The sequence below is a fragment of the Tamandua tetradactyla genome, chromosome X (genome assembly GCF_023851605.1).
Source record: "Tamandua tetradactyla isolate mTamTet1 chromosome X, mTamTet1.pri, whole genome shotgun sequence".
In the NCBI taxonomy this organism is placed as follows: domain Eukaryota; kingdom Metazoa; phylum Chordata; class Mammalia; order Pilosa; family Myrmecophagidae; genus Tamandua; species Tamandua tetradactyla.
The window spans coordinates 1-21,313 of NC_135353.1; the positions used below are offsets into that span (position 1 = coordinate 1).

General features: G+C 40.6%; 1 protein-coding gene across 5 annotated transcripts in view; it reads right to left on the reverse strand.

The window, feature by feature from the left end:
• Nucleotides 1–8,980: 8,980 nt before the first annotated feature.
• Nucleotides 8,981–21,313, reverse strand: part of VAMP7 (vesicle associated membrane protein 7) — a 62,050-nt gene continuing 49,717 nt past the window's right edge. For 3 of the 5 annotated variants that reach the window (XM_077146084.1, XM_077146086.1, XM_077146082.1), the window contains 2 exons: nucleotides 14,162–14,254; nucleotides 8,991–10,882 (listed from right to left, as the gene is read on the reverse strand). In XM_077146084.1, coding sequence (XP_077002199.1) covers nucleotides 10,797–10,882; nucleotides 14,162–14,254 — 179 coding nt within the window. In that variant the 3' untranslated portion in view covers nucleotides 8,991–10,796. Of the gene's footprint in view, nucleotides 10,883–11,087; nucleotides 11,153–14,161; nucleotides 14,255–21,313 lie in introns of all 5 variants that reach the window. The other 2 variants (XM_077146085.1, XM_077146083.1) reach the window with 2 other exon arrangements.

Here is a 21,313-nt window from a genome sequence, read left to right on the forward strand (position 1 = left end):
AACCCTAACCCTAACCCTAACCCTAACCCTAACCCTAACCCTAACCCTAACCCTAACCCTAACCCTAACCCTAACCCTAACCCTAACCCTAACCCTAACCCTAACCCTAACCCTAACCCTAACCCTAACCCTAACCCTAACCCTAACCCTAACCCTAACCCTAACCCTAACCCTAACCCTAACCCTAACCCTAACCCTAACCCTAACCCTAACCCTAACCCTAACCCTAACCCTAACCCTAACCCTAACCCTAACCCTAACCCTAACCCTAACCCTAACCCTAACCCTAACCCTAACCCTAACCCTTACCCTAACCCTAACCCTAACCCTAACCCTAACCCTAACCCTAACCCTAACCCTAACCCTAACCCTAACCCTAACCCTAACCCTAACCCTAACCCTAACCCTAACCCTAACCCTAACCCTAACCCTAACCCTAACCCTAACCCTAACCCTAACCCTAACCCTAACCCTAACCCTAACCCTAACCCTAACCCTAACCCTAACCCTAACCCTAACCATAACCCTAACCCTAACCCTAACCCTAACCCTAACCCTAACCCTAACCCTAACCCTAACCCTAACCCTAACCCTAACCCTAACCCTAACCCTAACCCTAACCCTAACCCTAACCCTAACCCTAACCCTAACCCTAACCCTAACCCTAACCCTAACCCTAACCCTAACCCTAACCCTAACCCTAACCCTAACCCTAACCCTAACCCTAACCCTAACACTAACCCTAACCCTAACCCTAACCCTAACCCTAACCCTAACCCTAACCCTAACCCTAACCCTAACCCTAACCCTAACCCTAACCCTAACCCTAACCCTAACCCTAACCCTAACCCTAACCCTAACCCTAACCCTAACCCTAACCCTAACCCTAACCCTAACCCTAACCCTAACCCTAACCCTAACCCTAACCCTAACCCTAACCCTAACCCTAACCCTAACCCTAACCCTAACCCTAACCCTAACCCTAACCCTAACCCTAACCCTAACCCTAACCCTAACCCTAACCCTAACCCTAACCCTAACCCTAACCCTAACCCTAACCCTAACCCTAACCCTAACCCTAACCCTAACCCTAACCCTAACCCTAACCCTAACCCTAACCCTAACCCTAACCCTAACCCTAACCCTAACCCTAACCCTAACCCTAACCCTAACCCTAACCCTAACCCTAACCCTAACCCTAACCCTAACCCTAACCCTAACCCTAACCCTAACCCTAACCCTAACCCTAACCCTAACCCTAACCCTAACCCTAACCCTAACCCTAACCCTAACCCTAACCCTAACCCTAACCCTAACCCTAACCCTAACCCTAACCCTAACCCTAACCCTAACCCTAACCCTAACCCTAACCCTAACCCTAACCCTAACCCTAACCCTAACCCTAACCCTAACCCTAACCCTAACCCTAACCCTAACCCTAACCCTAACCCTAACCCTAACCCTAACCCTAACCCTAACCCTAACCCTAACCCTAACCCTAACCCTAACCCTAACCCTAACCCTAACCCTAACCCTAACCCTAACCCTAACCCTAACCCTAACCCTAACCCTAACCCTAACCCTAACCCTAACCCTAACCCTAACCCTAACCCTAACCCTAACCCTAACCCTAACCCTAACCCTAACCCTAACCCTAACCCTAACCCTAACCCTAACCCTAACCCTAACCCTAACCCTAACCCTAACCCTAACCCTAACCCTAACCCTAACCCTAACCCTAACCCTAACCCTAACCCTAACCCTAACCCTAACCCTAACCCTAACCCTAACCCTAACCCTAACCCTAACCCTAACCCTAACCCTAACCCTAACCCTAACCCTAACCCTAACCCTAACCCTAACCCTAACCCTAACCCTAACCCTAACCCTAACCCTAACCCTAACCCTAACCCTAACCCTAACCCTAACCCTAACCCTAACCCTAACCCTAACCCTAACCCTAACCCTAACCCTAACCCTAACCCTAACCCTAACCCTAACCCTAACCCTAACCCTAACCCTAACCCTAACCCTAACCCTAACCCTAACCCTAACCCTAACCCTAACCCTAACCCTAACCCTAACCCTAACCCTAACCCTAACCCTAACCCTAACCCTAACCCTAACCCTAACCCTAACCCTAACCCTAACCCTAACCCTAACCCTAACCCTAACCCTAACCCTAACCCTAACCCTAACCCTAACCCTAACCCTAACCCTAACCCTAACCCTAACCCTAACCCTAACCCTAACCCTAACCCTAACCCTAACCCTAACCCTAACCCTAACCCTAACCCTAACCCTAACCCTAACCCTAACCCTAACCCTAACCCTAACCCTAACCCTAACCCTAACCCTAACCCTAACCCTAACCCTAACCCTAACCCTAACCCTAACCCTAACCCTAACCCTAACCCTAACCCTAACCCTAACCCTAACCCTAACCCTAACCCTAACCCTAACCCTAACCCTAACCCTAACCCTAACCCTAACCCTAACCCTAACCCTAACCCTAACCCTAACCCTAACCCTAACCCTAACCCTAACCCTAACCCTAACCCTAACCCTAACCCTAACCCTAACCCTAACCCTAACCCTAACCCTAACCCTAACCCTAACCCTAACCCTAACCCTAACCCTAACCCTAACCCTAACCCTAACCCTAACCCTAACCCTAACCCTAACCCTAACCCTAACCCTAACCCTAACCCTAACCCTAACCCTAACCCTAACCCTAACCCTAACCCTAACCCTAACCCTAACCCTAACCCTAACCCTAACCCTAACCCTAACCCTAACCCTAACCCTAACCCTAACCCTAACCCTAACCCTAACCCTAACCCTAACCCTAACCCTAACCCTAACCCTAACCCTAACCCTAACCCTAACCCTAACCCTAACCCTAACCCTAACCCTAACCCTAACCCTAACCCTAACCCTAACCCTAACCCTAACCCTAACCCTAACCCTAACCCTAACCCTAACCCTAACCCTAACCCTAACCCTAACCCTAACCCTAACCCTAACCCTAACCCTAACCCTAACCCTAACCCTAACCCTAACCCTAACCCTAACCCTAACCCTAACCCTAACCCTAACCCTAACCCTAACCCTAACCCTAACCCTAACCCTAACCCTAACCCTAACCCTAACCCTAACCCTAACCCTAACCCTAACCCTAACCCTAACCCTAACCCTAACCCTAACCCTAACCCTAACCCTAACCCTAACCCTAACCCTAACCCTAACCCTAACCCTAACCCTAACCCTAACCCTAACCCTAACCCTAACCCTAACCCTAACCCTAACCCTAACCCTAACCCTAACCCTAACCCTAACCCTAACCCTAACCCTAACCCTAACCCTAACCCTAACCCTAACCCTAACCCTAACCCTAACCCTAACCCTAACCCTAACCCTAACCCTAACCCTAACCCTAACCCTAACCCTAACCCTAACCCTAACCCTAACCCTAACCCTAACCCTAACCCTAACCCTAACCCTAACCCTAACCCTAACCCTAACCCTAACCCTAACCCTAACCCTAACCCTAACCCTAACCCTAACCCTAACCCTAACCCTAACCCTAACCCTAACCCTAACCCTAACCCTAACCCTAACCCTAACCCTAACCCTAACCCTAACCCTAACCCTAACCCTAACCCTAACCCTAACCCTAACCCTAACCCTAACCCTAACCCTAACCCTAACCCTAACCCTAACCCTAACCCTAACCCTAACCCTAACCCTAACCCTAACCCTAACCCTAACCCTAACCCTAACCCTAACCCTAACCCTAACCCTAACCCTAACCCTAACCCTAACCCTAACCCTAACCCTAACCCTAACCCTAACCCTAACCCTAACCCTAACCCTAACCCTAACCCTAACCCTAACCCTAACCCTAACCCTAACCCTAACCCTAACCCTAACCCTAACCCTAACCCTAACCCTAACCCTAACCCTAACCCTAACCCTAACCCTAACCCTAACCCTAACCCTAACCCTAACCCTAACCCTAACCCTAACCCTAACCCTAACCCTAACCCTAACCCTAACCCTAACCCTAACCCTAACCCTAACCCTAACCCTAACCCTAACCCTAACCCTAACCCTAACCCTAACCCTAACCCTAACCCTAACCCTAACCCTAACCCTAACCCTAACCCTAACCCTAACCCTAACCCTAACCCTAACCCTAACCCTAACCCTAACCCTAACCCTAACCCTAACCCTAACCCTAACCCTAACCCTAACCCTAACCCTAACCCTAACCCTAACCCTAACCCTAACCCTAACCCTAACCCTAACCCTAACCCTAACCCTAACCCTAACCCTAACCCTAACCCTAACCCTAACCCTAACCCTAACCCTAACCCTAACCCTAACCCTAACCCTAACCCTAACCCTAACCCTAACCCTAACCCTAACCCTAACCCTAACCCTAACCCTAACCCTAACCCTAACCCTAACCCTAACCCTAACCCTAACCCTAACCCTAACCCTAACCCTAACCCTAACCCTAACCCTAACCCTAACCCTAACCCTAACCCTAACCCTAACCCTAACCCTAACCCTAACCCTAACCCTAACCCTAACCCTAACCCTAACCCTAACCCTAACCCTAACCCTAACCCTAACCCTAACCCTAACCCTAACCCTAACCCTAACCCTAACCCTAACCCTAACCCTAACCCTAACCCTAACCCTAACCCTAACCCTAACCCTAACCCTAACCCTAACCCTAACCCTAACCCTAACCCTAACCCTAACCCTAACCCTAACCCTAACCCTAACCCTAACCCTAACCCTAACCCTAACCCTAACCCTAACCCTAACCCTAACCCTAACCCTAACCCTAACCCTAACCCTAACCCTAACCCTAACCCTAACCCTAACCCTAACCCTAACCCTAACCCTAACCCTAACCCTAACCCTAACCCTAACCCTAACCCTAACCCTAACCCTAACCCTAACCCTAACCCTAACCCTAACCCTAACCCTAACCCTAACCCTAACCCTAACCCTAACCCTAACCCTAACCCTAACCCTAACCCTAACCCTAACCCTAACCCTAACCCTAACCCTAACCCTAACCCTAACCCTAACCCTAACCCTAACCCTAACCCTAACCCTAACCCTAACCCTAACCCTAACCCTAACCCTAACCCTAACCCTAACCCTAACCCTAACCCTAACCCTAACCCTAACCCTAACCCTAACCCTAACCCTAACCCTAACCCTAACCCTAACCCTAACCCTAACCCTAACCCTAACCCTAACCCTAACCCTAACCCTAACCCTAACCCTAACCCTAACCCTAACCCTAACCCTAACCCTAACCCTAACCCTAACCCTAACCCTAACCCTAACCCTAACCCAAACCCTAACCCTAACCCTAACCCTAACCCTAACCCTAACCCTAACCCTAACCCTAACCCTAACCCTAACCCTAACCCTAACCCTAACCCTAACCCTAACCCTAACCCTAACCCTAACCCTAACCCTAACCCTAACCCTAACCCTAACCCTAACCCTAACCCTAACCCTAACCCTAACCCTAACCCTAACCCTAACCCTAACCCTAACCCTAACCCTAACCCTAACCCTAACCCTAACCCTAACCCTAACCCTAACCCTAACCCTAACCCTAACCCTAACCCTAACCCTAACCCTAACCCTAACCCTAACCCTAACCCCTAACCCTAACCCCTAACCCTAACCCTAACCCTAACCCTAAACCCTAAACCCTAACCCTAACCCTAACCCTAACCCTAACCCTAACCCTAAAGCCCAAGCCACCCTTTCAACTCCAAATTGATCTTGAAAAGTTTTTTCTCCAGTTCTATGATGACGCACCTTCTCACCAAGATCAAAAGACTTGTTTCTCTGTTTGATGCAGAATCAGGCAGCCTTGCTATTTTGGACTGTGATTTCTGATGGTAACACTTGGGTGAACCAGAGCAGGACCCCTGCTGCTTTTAGTGCAGCCCTGATTCATGTCTCCTCAGCCACAGGGCTCTCCTGGACCCCTTGCCTCCATGTGTAGCAGCTGTAATTTCTCTTGGAGGACCAGGACTGGAGGGTAGGGGTGGAGGCATCTGCCATAGACAGACACCAGAGTATCTGGGTGAAGGCGACTTTGCAGTCAAGCCTTTTGCAGGGTTGGGTGTGTGATCTTCTATCTGTCATGTTTACTTTGATTCCTTTTGTTTCAATTAGCCTATTGTGCAAAAGGCTACTGAGTTGATCCAGGTTTCATGTTCAGATTTCATGGGTTTGAGCCGCACTATCCATGACTCCAGATTTGTGATTCTTTGGATTTTGCAGTTATGCAGTTTGCACTTGTGTGGAGAACCAGTTATGTTTAAGAAGCTCCCACCCTGATGTTCCATCTTCCTGATTTCTGTTGGTATTACCCAGCCATGGGAAACTTACAAAGGGTACTACCTACATCTCCCTTGGGAACTATTCTTCATTGGTCTCTATTTAGAGAACATCATTTAAAAATTGTTAGTATATTATTGCGAATGTGTGGCCACAACAAAAACTAAGTGGTGAAGTGGCCAGAGAATGGGACTCTTGACTTCAAGGTGATCATCCAATCAGAGATGTATTGCAAGGGCAAGGAATTAGCGAGAGTGCCCTATATTCAACCATTTTTTGGGTAGTGTAAAGATAAAGATGTTGTAAAACATTTAATTTACTGTACCTTGAAAACTCAGAGGGAGCAGAATGGAAGGAGCCTGCTGTAACAGAAAAGGAGACTACACTGGATGCCTTAAAACATTGTACGGTGTTTTACTAGAAGCCCCTAGATGAAGTCCAAGGGGAAAAGAAACAAATATTAAAAGCCTTACATGAAATCCTTAATTGTAAGGACCCATTAAATCTTCATTTGCAATCCCCTTTCTCTTGACCTCCACCACTTATTGGTGCAGGGATGGTATCATACTCACTGCCTCTGGCATCTAGCGGGAAGTGACACCTCCTAATGGGGATCTGGCAGCAGTGCCATCTCCACCCTCTCTGCCACGTGTGAGCCTGGGCAATGCAGGTCTGGCAGTAATGCCATCCCTGCCCCCTCTGCTGCCCATGAGCTTGGCTAAGCTCCCTAACACTCCTAAAGCACCCCCGTATGATCCTGTTGGAGGAATGACCTCCTACTCTCACACCCGTAACTGGTGTCCAGTTTGGACAAGGTGCGACTGCTTCTGGGGCAGGGGAAATTCCTATGTGTCAGGTCCCTCTAAGAGTTGATGCAGAAGGACACTCTCAAGGAACTATGTTGGTTCACATGCTGTTTTCAATGATTTGTTAAACTAGAGAAATAGCACACCTGCTTACAGGGGCGATCCAAAAGAAAAATACTGCGTCCATTTTTAGCACACACCCAAACTGAGCCAATATTGTCATTGACAAAATGTGTGACTAACCCTGGAGGAAAGATAAATGGTTAGATAAAGTAAGGCAAGAAGCAGACCCCTTACCAGAGGCATCTCTCCAAGACTTTGTTTATGCAGCTGCCCAAGGCTGCATTTCTTGAGGAATGACCCTGGGGAGTGAGTTCCCTTAGAGCACTGTAAGACATGCATTTTGGCTGTTCTTAAGAATGGGACTCCAAAACAAAAATCTCTGCACAAAATACATCAGGTGCAGCAGGAGTCTGATAAGGATCCCTTGGCTTTCTGAGAAAGAATCTTTAAAAGCCTACCACAGGTATGTGGATACAAATCTGGAAAGTCCGGAAAAGACCAGAATACTTAACATAACTTTTATTAGTCAGAGTGCTCCGGGCATTCTGTGTAAACTGCAGAAGCTAAAAACTGGTTTGGAATGCCCATACCAATGCTTATAGATGTTGCTTTCAAAGTATTAAAAAATCAGGAACAAACAGCAAATGAAGCAACAGACAGCCCTTCTATTCTAAGTGGAAATGGGTCATGAGGAAAGTAAAGAGAATAAGAAACATAGTAAAAATCAGTGTGCTTACTACAGGAAGGAAGGGCATTGGAAGAAAAAATGTCCCAAATTGACTAATAAAAAAAAAATAAAAGAGGAAGAACTGCTTAATCAACATGTCCTGTCATCTTGTAGGTCCCTACTGATGTTGACCACTTGGGTTTTTGATCTCATCTTTCAAAAGGAAGGTGCTGATATTAGTTCATATGATGTTTCATTCCTACAAGGGGAGCAAGGGAACGTTTTGGAGATTAGACCAACAGCAAACTATTTCAACAAAGGCTTTTTATGCTTAATAAATCCAAGGTTGCTTCAGTGGAGTGATCATAAAAAAAACAAAACAACATTTTAGCAACTGAAAACTATACTAAGCATTTATAGCTAAAGGATTATATAGAGTTTCTATTTATCCAGCTATGAGAAACTGTTTCATATATATTTCTGTCATTTGGGTTATTTCAGGAAGGAGGGTAAATACAGTCTGCGTTACTCCATCTTTGCCAGAAGTGAAAATTTGTAAAAGGTACTCTCTCAGTGCATGAGACTTAGTTCTCTTTGTGCTTTTATAAAATCAGGATAGGAATTTTCTTATACCAAGTATTGTCATGACTTTCCTTCTTTTTAGCTAAGCTTGAATGCTATAAGAAACTATTCTCTCCCACACCCTCATGCCTTTCCTTGAGCCATTTCTTTCAGAAACTGTCATTGAACCTCAGGAAAAAATTTCAAAACTGTGTTGAACTTGATAACAATTACTGGGGTACTTTTTCTGTTTTCTCTAAACCATGGTCTTGGGATAATGGTTTGCAGGCAGTGTGGTCAGTTCAGATCTTTCATTGTTTTCAGCATGGCCTTACATATTTTATGTTCTTTTTCCCCTTTTCGCGTCTTTCAATTCTGAAGAAATTCTACATATCTGACACTATGCTATAGATCTTAAAGGCGCAAACACTTCCAAATATATTTTAAGCATTAGTTAAATGCTTTTGCTCTAGAAACAAAAGGTCGTCACAAGAAAGCAGATTCCAGGAAGAACTTTTTAAGCAAGCAACTCATCGTATTACTCTTAAGTTTTATTAATTTCTTCAGTTTGCTCATTATTTAAAACAAGACGTGCTTTAAAAAGCATTCTTATACATAAATAGATCAAGGAACAGTTAAGTAATTGATCCCTAAAACATGCAAATTAATTTTATTCAGGTGTGTATAAGAAAGGGAAATAAGCTTAAAACCTTTTTCGTTGGATTAAAGACATTTAGAAACTATTATTCAGAAGTGCCGAATGATTTATTAGAACAAATTCAGTTTTCTTATAGAAAATGCCGATGCAATTAAAAGGCATTTGTGCTGTTAAAGAGGACTGGAAAACTGTTTGTGCTATGCATGATCAACAGTTAAAGAGCGGGCTTAAGATATACTTAAAATACATGAAATAGATAGCATGAATCAAGAGGTTTAGATGGAAGAACAGGAACTATGAGCCAGATTATGTGATACATTCAAGGCACGTGAATAGGCAGAACAGGTGACTATATTCTACAGACTAATTTATCCTTTTCTTTTGAAAATAGTCAGATATAATTTCTATTTAAAAGCACTTACTGATGCATAAATGCAATTAGATCTAGGGGAACAGATATCCTCCTTTCAGATACACACCAAAAATACATACTAGATAATAGGTGGCAGAGTAGCCTAAGCAGTATGATTATAGCCCATTTTTCTTACACTGCAGTTAAATGGATGTTAAATTATTTTATGTTGTTTCTATACATCATACTGTCCAATCATAGTTTCACAAAATAATTCTTCAAAACTATGCAGATTAAAGAATTTATTAGCCCACAAAGGATGCTCAAACTATTATTCAACAACAGTCAAACCCAAACCCTGGATTTGACTGGTGACTCTATTCAGTTTGGGCTTTTCCCAGAATGGAAAAAATTTCCCACAATACCTCTCTTCATACATCTAAAATGCTAGCACATCCAACTTGGTTTTCATGTTTTTTCTTTGGTGAGCCAGAGCAATTTGCCTCTCCAGCCCTTCCATTACCAGTATTAACAATACCACTGCCCTAAATATCCACAGAGGAAAAAGGAATATAAAAAAAGCACAATTTGCAACAATATTTAAACCATCATCTTCTCAAACCAATTGCAATGTGGAAATCGTTTATCAAGCCATTCATTGTATTGTAAATGATCAGCCCACTGAACTTTATTTCTGAAAGCGAATACTAAGAGAACAGTGATAATTGTGTGTGCTTCTAATAGGCTAGCAAAATGCTCCCCATCTGATTGAAATAAAATGTTTTAGAATACTTAATCTGTCTGGGCTCCTAAAAACAAGCAGCACCAACAATTAATTACAATTCTCAAAATAACAACTACTCTTCATTTATATTGTTTGAAGCACCTAAAACTCTTCAATAACAAAAGACATTAGGATGAGATATAAGCAATACTAATTGTCGCTTGAATGCTTGTGTTAATACATAAAGTCCTTCCTTGGTTTTAGGATACAGCTCATAAACCTGGTAATTTCCATCTTGGTGACAGCTTTGTGCAATTAAAACCAAAAATATTTCTCTAAGTAGATACTAGTTACAACAAAGAAACAAACGCCTGTTTAAGGCTAATGCTGCAATGAATGGTTCAATCTGAAGTGCACTGCGATAAACTGGTTGATAGGACAAAGATAAATCTGGAGGCATAGAACAAGATTAAAAAAGTGACAAGAGGGTTGAAGAGACTAACAGATACCATCTGTCAGTCGTGAAAGGCTTGAATCACATGGATTGCTTTTAACTCCTTATTCTCTCATATCCTTGGTTAATGATAACTCTTTCTTATTTCTTCACACAGCTTGGCCATGTAAATCCACCACAGAGAGGTGACACAATGATATAGATGAACACCTGGAGGGAGGGGGAAGGCAATTTTATTTTCTTGAATCTATCATGCGCTCCTAAATAATACATAAAGCAAAGTAAAGCCCTATTAACAAATACTTTTGGTTACATTAGAGTAGCTGTTCTGTAGTAATGCAATAAACTAGTCAAGTATTTTCAAAGATTGGAGTGGAGTTAAAATTAACATTTATGATATAACTCTCTCACCCACCTGAATTCCACTATTTTTTCTTAGTTGGGAGAGAAATCAGTGGAGTTGTTGCTCTTCCCTGGAAACTAGGCAGAATCAAGGTTGTATGAACAAGTCTTAGTGATGCATTATTAACAGTCATAAAGACCATAGATTACCATAATTCTCTTGAACTATGATTTTATAATGAATTTTAAAATTTTATACATGGATAAAATTTTCATTATTAGGATGATAAGCTTATATGAAAAAAGCATTAGTAGGGAGTCTACATCTATACCATATATGAACATAATGTTGCTACAAACTTTTCAGTGGATAAGGACACAAATTGTGATTATCAAATGAAAGGAAAAATGACGATGCAAGTACCCTGCAAAAACGCAGGTTTTTTAATGGATAATGTGTTTACTTTTATGTGTTTACTTTTTCAATTCTATGACTCTAATTTAAAATTATGATATTTAAAAAACACATATACTTGCTCACATCATTACATTCCAAAATATATTTATTTTGAACATTAGGTATACTGCACTAAAATTAAAGTTGTCATTTTATTTTGTTTTAAATTATAATTTCTCAAGCTCTTTAAGTGACTGATTTTATTACTCACATGCTTGAAATAGAATGCATTTTTGAACTGCATGCCCAAAAAAGAGGGCAGCAAAGCATTTGCCTCACTTTCCTACAGATGTTGGGAGTCGGGGTGGGGTTACACCAAATTCTGGGTATTAATGTATAGATAAACTACTCATATATTCTGCCACACGCATACACAGATACTCAAGAAATACAAAGTTTACCAACTTGATAACAAGTTGGCTATTTGTCACAGCTGAAATATAAAGAATTTTCAAGTTGAAGTTCAATATGATTGATATTACAAAGATTGAGGCTACATTTAGAGCAGTGCTCTACATGCAATAAGTAATCAATAAATATATTCTGAATTTCATAATACTCCAGCTTTATAAATCAATCTAAATTCCCAGACCAAACGAGAAGGAAGAAGCCATAATATGCCAACTGAGGATCCTGAGCAAGGGAAACACTTAAGGCCATGACAACTATTTCCAGTATAAAATCTATGTATCTGTGGTTGCTAGTCTGTTAGATAGGTCCAGATGTCTAAAGTGGAGGACCTGTCTTGAGGACTCCTAGCAACCACTGAGGGTTGAGAAGAAAAAGTCTGAGATATCTGTTCAAAGATAACTTTGTGCTTCTGCAAATGACAAAAAGCATGGGGAAGAAAGGAAGCTTTATGCAGCTATGAACTACATCCAAACTAAAGAATTTCTGTCCTCTCCCTTAGACAGTGGCTATCAAACTTATGATTCGGGTCCTCTTTACACTCTTAAAAATTACTGAGAACACCAAAGAGCTCTTGTTTAAAGGAGTTATTATCAATATTTGCTATTTGTAATTGATATTAAAGCCCATAATCAGCTGACTCTAAATAAGGGGGATCATCCTAGATAGTCTTAATGGGCCCAATTCAATTACTTGAAAGGCCTGACCAGCAGAATTGAGGCTTCCCTGATGAAAAAAATTCCACCTGCTTCCTACTGGCCTGCTCTACCTCTACTGATTTCAGACTTGCCTAGCCAGCCCCTACAATTGCATAAGCCCAGTCCCTGCAATAAATCACTTAATATATATCCAGAGAAATTCATAGAGAAAGTACATCTGTTAATAGGTACAAGTTCAATGAACAAAAGTGGTCAAACTAAAAATAATAGAAAAGATCTTAGAAATTTAAAACATGGTTGTAAAAATTTAATAAATGAAGACTGATAGAATGAACAAAGGAGAAAATGAAATTAGTTTTCTGGAAGAGTTAGCTGAATGATTCTCCAAGGGTGAAATGCAAAAACAAAGGAATTTAAATATATTTGGAAAGGTTATTAGACATGCAAGAATTCAAAGAGGTCCAATATCTGTTTGAATAGGAGTTTCAGAAGAATAGTGCACAGACCAATTTCTATTTATAAAAATAAACAGAAAACTACTAAATAAATAAAAATTAAACTCATCATGTATTAAAATAATACATAGTGACCTCTTAGAATTTATCAAAGAAAGGAAAGAATAGTTCTTTATAAGTAAATTTATTAAGGTAATTCAATACATTAAAATTAAAGATAGTCACATTATCAATTCAATGGATGCAGGAATGTCATATAAAATTCAATGCCCTTTCAATGATTAAAACTAACTAATCTAAAAATTAAGGTAAATTTGCTTGACTAGATAACAGAAATCTAATAATTCATACTAAATATCATTTTAAAAAATGAAATATTAAAAATATTCTCATTAAAGTCAGGAACTAGACAAAGATGCATGCTGATACCATAATTACTCAACATTGCTAGTAAATGCAAAATCATGTAAAAGTATACATAGGAATATATACACATATAAATTGATGATACAAAATCATTAACAGATAGTGTGATAAATTACTTAGAGCAGGGGTAAGCAAACTATAGATCATGGCACGTGACCTAAAAATGGTTTTTACATTTTTAGATTGTTGTTTAAAAAAAAGAAGTGGATGCGGCACACAAAGCCTAAAATATTTACTATCTGGCCTTTTACAAAATCATTTGCTGACCCCTGACCTATAGCATACATAAAAATTAACTGACAAGCCATAAGAACTAATAAGAGAGTTATGTAAAGTTGCAAGATACAAAAAAAAGCAAGTAGAAAATAGAAAAAAGTAGAAAGTTGGATAAATTACAAAATAGAAATAGATTTAGAAAATATAAAATCAATTGGAAAATCTAATTGTAAAAGAATCCTATTTCTGTAGTAACAAAAACATCAAATATATAGGAAAACTGGGAATGTCTTACATTCGCATTATAATTCTCTAAATATAAGAATTCTCAATAGAGGAGGTGAGGTTTAAATAGAAATATTATTTCATATAGTAAGATTTCATAGGACAGCCTCTGCCTACTCAAGTTTCATCATTAAAAGATGCACGTGCCTCATTTCATAGTGCTGACTAATTAGAAAGAATTTCAGTAGCTAGTTTCTTAGAGATTGAAAACTAAAACACATATTACAAGGCCAAAACTTACAATTGATATGACAATGATGATGATAGTAAGCTTGAGATTCTTCATACACATGGCTCGGGCAAGATTTCTGCTGGTCGTTTTGAAGGTCACAGACTGCAAAAGAATGAATTCACATTGACTACATGAATGATTTGCTGTTTCATCCTTCCAAAATCTAACTTTCATTAATTCTTTAAAAGTCTCAGTGCCGTTTGTCCCCTCCCTCTCTTCACAAGTAGAAACTGACCATTCATTATCACTAGCTTCCAAACGTAGGACTCTTCCAGGCCAATTATAAGCAATATGAGCTTACTGGAAAGGCTTCCTTTGTTTATTTTTGCTACTACAACAATGTACAAGACGTCTGGCACCAGAAGTGGTTCTCCCATCTCTCAAAGATGCCTTTTCCTCTTTACACTTCCAGTAAGAAAGGCCCATTCTAAGCCAGTAGGCTGAAAACAATTTGCTTGTTCTTCCCACTATAATCTTGAGATTTTGAACCATAAAAGCCTGTTGGCTTTCCATAGGAATATAAATACTCAGTGGTATGAAGGCTGAAACTCAAAGAATTTCACTCCTTCATTTGCCCATTTTCTATTATTTGTATTATCAGTTTCTAAATACGTACTGAATCTCTTGCAGCTCAGTGACCAGGAGGGTCTTTTTAACTTCCCTTTAGCATCACTAAACTTTAGATGGGTTTCTCCCTGACTCCAGGGACTCTGACATCCCTCTTATCCAGGCCCTTACAATATCCAGGCATTGAAAAGGCTCCTAACAAGGTAGTTCTTTATCTCCCTCTTCCTCTTTCTTAGCCCTTAAAGACTCCAGGAGGGCTAATTACTGCAAAGAAAAACATTCTAAAAGAAGTGGTCCTAATTGCAACCTCAGTGAATCATTCGCCCCTCTCAGTGATCAACCTATCTTCCAGTGCTTTTCCTCCAACCCACTCGACAGTCCCTAAAAAAGCTTACTGTCCTCTGTTTCCATGAAATTGACTTTTACTCTCACTTCCCTGCCATAGCAGCCCAGGATAAAGTCATCCTTGACCGTTTCACAGTGTTTGGTGCAGTTTTTTCTTTGACACCAGCTACTCCACTCCTAGGATCATACCCAACAGTGTTGTGTACACAAGTTCACCAAAAGACATGTGCAGAAATGTTTCTATCTATCACACCTCAAAGATGGAAACTACCACAATGCCCATCAACTGCAGAATATATAGATAAATTGTGCTATATTTACACAATGTAATAATATACAGCAATGAGAATTAGTCATCTACCACTACACATGTCATTGATGAATCTCATAAACATAATTTTAAGCAAAAGAAGCTTGGCAAAAACAGAATACATGTGCTATACTTTTAGTGAATTCAGTACAGTGGTTACTCTTGGAGGGACTGATGACTAGATGAGGACAGGGGTGGGGGGTTCTGGGATGCTAGCCATATTCTGGTTATTAATCTGGGTGTTAATTTCACGGGAGTGTCCGCTTTGTGAAAATATATCAAGCATTTAGGGTTGATGTGCTTTTCTATAAGTATGCTATACTTCAGTAAACTTTTTAAAATCCACTCCCTTAACTCCACATTCATCTCTAGCCACCTTTTCCAAAAAGTCTCTCAAGGAGAGTGGCAGGGGCAACAGCCCCTGTGTTTCTCTTGACACAGAATGCACAGGATACTATGTGAAAGTGGGGTAAAGGTTTTACATGAAAGAGAAAAAGTGAACACGAACCCAATGCTAAGTAACTGATTAAATCTAGCATAAATTTATGCAGTGAATAGATTATTTGCATTGAATAGGATTTATGAACTGAAGCAGTGATTAAAAAGGAGACACAGCTAAGCAATCTGAGCAAATAGTCCTTAATATAAAAAAATGAGAAAATGAAATGAACACTAGCTGCCTTTCCTCTGAAGAACTATAAATGTTTTACTAAATAAATCTCCTTTTTAAAAGCCAATCCATCTCTGGTGTGTGGCATTCTGGTAGCTTTAGCAAACTAAAACACTAGCAACAAAAAATTGAAAAATAAAATAGAAATTTATGATAAAATCCAAAAGCATGAAATTCTTAATGATAATTTTAACAAAATATGTGCAAGACGTATACACCAAAAGCTAAAAAACACAGCTGAGAAGAATTAAAGAAATCCTAAATAAAAGCAGAGATACGCTATATTCATGGATAGGAAGACTCAAGAATTCTCCTTAATAGTTGGAGGACTTATACTATCTAATTTCAAGAGTTACTATAAAGCTACAGTAATCAGGAGAGGGTGAAATTGGCATAAGGGGAGATAAATAGATCAATGGAAGAACTGGGGAATCCAGAAATAAAGCCCCACAGAAAAGAATGGATAGACAAAGTGTGGTATGTACATTCATCTTTTCTGGATTGACCCTATCTGGTTCTCTGGAGTGGGAATACTATAAAGGGGAAGGAAAGGAAGACAGAAAAATCTCACATTAAAAAAAAAAAAAAAAAAGGAGGAGGGCTTAAGCTGAACTTTTGTAGGGAGTTGTAGGGTTTTGTCTGTCCTCCAGGACAGCTAGGAAATAGCCAGGAACTGTCTGAAACAACTGTTTGGAAGGATTTCGGAGACTAGACACATAGGACAGCACTCAGGAAAAATGGAAGAGTAGGCTTTATAAATCACAGCAAAGAGCTGTAAGTAAATCCATCCAAACTGTGGAGGCTGGTAACCCTCCCCCACTGGCACAGCAGGCTAACTCAGGGGCACTTCCTGGTGGGAAAGAGAAGCCCTTTGTCCTAGTAGAAAGAAAGGGGAGCTCAGCCAGGCACCGACTGCAGATTTGATTAATGAATTAGGACTGCTGAATACAAGCTCTAAGCACAGATATATTTATAATGCAATCAAGAAATAAACCAGGATTTCTGTTTCAGCCTTGCTTCCAGCAGGGAGGAAACAAAACTGATTGAAAAAACAGAGGCTTCTAGAGTTGGTCTGAGCTCGATTGTTGGAAAACAGCTGTGCACAAGAAAAGGGGCACAAGGAACTGGGTACCAACTCTGGTTCTTGATTGGGAAACCCAGGGTGTGAGGTCCAGCTCTGAGAACAGCTACTTCTTTTTATTTATTTTTTTTTTAGCAGCCCATTAAAGAAAGCAGCTGGCTGGCTCTGTTTTCAGCCCCACCTCAGGCAGGGGTAGAAGCAGGGTTGATTAAGAGACAAAATAACTAATCAGGTCAGGTAGGGGGAAGATAGTTTCCTAACATAAAGATCTTCCCCAAAGAAAAAGGGGATGCAGGGCCCAGAGCAAGTGGTGTCTATCATTCAGAGAATTTACAGCCCAGAGTCCAGGATAACAACAGCAGTTTCAACCTACAAAAAGCAGAGACCAGCCTGCCTCAAACAGGCTCTGGCAGGGGCAGAAGTGGGGCTGATGACAGTCCTTTAACTTTTCCAGCCTGCAGTGAACAGGTAGCTGATGAGCAAGCAGTTTCTACCCAGGAAAGCACGGGTGGGGGTGGGGTGGAGGGAGGCAAGGCCCAGCAAAGGCAGTGACTGTTATTTAGAGAACTCAGACCCCAGGGGCTGGAAAAACAGCAATATTTTCAAACAGCTTCTAGTTGGACCCCTGAAGCCACTGTCTCAACCACACCCCCAGGGTTGGCTGAGAATTAAAGGCACAGTATCACCCTAGGTTGTGGGGATCAGCAGTCTGAAGAACATCATCTGCTGGAAGGACAGGAAAAGCAAATAATCAGGAGGCTTCACAGGGAAGACTGGCAACCTGCTGGTCTCATCTCCAGGGAATCTTGATACTGATTACATCCCCATTGTGAGTCCTGAGCCTGTATTTCCTGTGAATAACTGACTGGGATAGAACCTCACAGGGGGACCCTCCTCCCATAATCAGATCTTGCATGTAAAAGTTGCTAGAGGTAATGAAAGGGGTGTTAAAAACATATATAGGCAAACAAAAACAGAGCAGATCAACATTCCCTGAGGAGAAAGAGGGAATAAAAGCTTTTTCCTGGGGGCAAAACAACTGCAGAAATAAAGGCAATCTCAAAAATCATTCCATATATGCAGGGAAATAATCAGAAAAAAGAAAGCTGAAAAAATTATGATCAGCTCAACAGAAGCTACTAGAGGTCTAGATTAAGTTGAACCACATGTTAAAGAATACTTAGAGCACAAAGCCAATCAGGAAGAAAACCCTAGGTAAAAGAGGGAAAACAACACCTAGAATAATCAAGAAAATCAGATGTCTAGACACCAGAAAAAAATCACGAGTCACATTAGGAAGCATGAAGATATGGCCCAGTCAAAGGACCAAACCAAACTTCACATGAGATACAGCTACTTAAACAACTAATTAAAGATGTTCAAACAAACCTTTTAAATCAATCCAACTAGCTGAAGGAAATGTGGTAAAAGAGATGAACGATAAAAAGGTGACACTGGATGGAAACAAAGAAGACTTCGGAAATGTGCAAAAAATAACAGAATTTATGGGAATGAAAGGCACAAGAGAAGAGATGAAAACATATAATGGAGACCTACAATAATAGATTTGAAGAGGCAGAAGAAATAGTGAACTAGAGGACAGGCCATCTAAAATACAACATACAAAAAATATATGTAGGGAAAAGAAAGGAAAAATCTGAGCAGGGAATTGAATGATAACATGAAACACAGGAATATATGTATTATGGATAGCCCAGAAGGAGAAAAGAAGGGAAAAGGAGCAGAAAGAATAATTGGGGAAATAATTGCTGAATTTTCCTAACTCATGAAAGATGGAAAATTACAGATCCAAGAAACGCAATGTACTCTGTGCTGGTTTGTAAATATAATGTATTCCAGAAAAACCATACTTTAATCCTGATCCAATCTTGTGTAGGCAGATTTCTTCTAATCCTAATCCAATACTGTAGGTTGGAAACGTCTGATTAGATTATATCCACAAAGATGTGAAGCGCCCAATTGTGGGTATGGCCTTTTGATTACATGGAGATGTGACTCCACCCATTCCAGGTAGGGCTTGATTAGTTTACTGAAATCCTTTAAAAGAGGAAATATTTTGGAGAGAGTCAGAAACAACAGAACCCTCAGAGCTGACAGAATCCATAGCTGACACAGATGCCAACACCTGGAGAACAGGGACAGGATGTTTGGAGATGCTTGGAGCCCAGCAGATGTTGCCATGAGATGTTAAGCAAGAACCTGGAGAGAGTCAAGGGAAACCAAGAGATAAAAGGCAGCTCCAGAGAAGCAAAGTGAGGAATCCTCATAGGAACAGAGGCTGAAAACAATGGAGTTCAGGAGCAGGGGACCAGCGGATGCCAGCCACGTGATTTCCCAGTGACAGAGGTGCTTCTAACCTATTGGTTTTCCTTGGATCAAGGCATCTTTACCTGGATGTCTTAGTTTGGACAATTTTATAGACTTAGAACTATAAACTTGTAACTTATTAAATTCCCCCTTTTAAAAGCCATTCTAGTTCTGGTATAACACATTCTGGGCAGCTTGCAAACTAACACATATCACAGAATAATAGATTGAAATAGATTGACTCCAAGACACTTATTAACCATATTGTCAAATATCAAAGACAAAGAGAGAATTCTGAAAGTAGCAAGAGAAAAGTGATCTGCACATACAGGGAAGCTTGGTAAAACAAAGTGTGATTTCTCATCAGAAACCATAGACTGAGAAGGCAGTGGTATGATATATTTAAGACACTGAAAGAAAAAAAAAAAACTACCAGCCAAGAATTCTATATCTGAACAAATTCTCCTTCAAAAATAAGGGAGGGTATAAAATATTTACAAATAAACAAATACTGAGAGAGATAGTGAACAAGAAACCTGCTCTACAACAAATAATAAAGGGAATGCTACAGGCTGATAGGAAAAGACAGGAGAGACAGGCATGGAGGAGGGTGTAGAAATGAAGATCATCAGTACAGATGACTAATAGCGTAAAAAGTGAAAAAATAAAATACGACATATATAATCCAAATGACAAAATGATATAAGTATTGCAAGAGACTTACTTTAAATTCAAGGACAAAAAAAGGTGAAAAGTGAAAGATTGGAAAAAGATATTTCACACAAATGACAACCAGAAAAGAGCAGGGGTTGCTATACTAATATCTGAAAATTAGACTTCAAATGTAAAACAATTAAAACAGATAAGAAAGACACTATGTATTAATAAAAGGAACAATTGAACAAGAAGACATAACAATCATAAATACCTATGCACTGAGCCAGAGTGTCCCACAATACATGAGGCAAACACTGACTGGAGAAGTAGACACCTCTACCAAAATAGTTGGAGACTTCAATTCCTTGCTCTCATCAATGGATATAACATCCAGAAAGAGGATTAATAAGGAAAAAGATCTTGAATGATTTAACATTTACATAACACTGAACGCAACGAGGGCAGGATATATATTCTACACAAGTGCTCATGCATCATTTTCCAGGATAGACCACATGTCACATCACAAAACAGGTCTCAATAAATTAAAAAAGACTGAAATTATGCAAAACACTTTCTTGCATCATAATGGAATGAAGCTAGAAATCAATAACAGGTGGAAGGCTGGAAAATTCACAAATATATAGAGGCTAAACAACACACTCCTAAACAGCCAGTGGGTCAAGGAAGAAATTACAAGAGAAGTCAGTACATATCTTGAGGCAAATGAAAATGAAAATGGAACATATCAAAATTTATGGGATGCAGCATAGGCAGTGCTAAGAGGGAAATTTATTGCTCTAAATGTCTACATTTAAAAAGAACCTGGAAGAACTAGAAAAAGATCACCAAATTAATCCCAAAACAAACAGAAGGAAAAAAATTACAAAAATTAGAGCATTAATAAATGAAATTGAGAACATGAAAACAATAGAGAGAATCAACAAAACCAGAAGATGGTTCTTTGAAAAATCAATAAATTCAATGGAACTTAGCTAGACTGACAATAAAAGAGAGAGGATGCAAATAAATAAAATCAAATGGGAGAGGGGACATTACTGCTGACTCTACAGAAATAAGAGATGAGAGGTGACTATGAGAAACTGTATGCCAACAAACTAGACAATCTAGACAAAATGCACAACTTCCTAGAACAACCTATAGACTTCAGAAGAAAGAGAAGACCTCTACAAACCAATCATA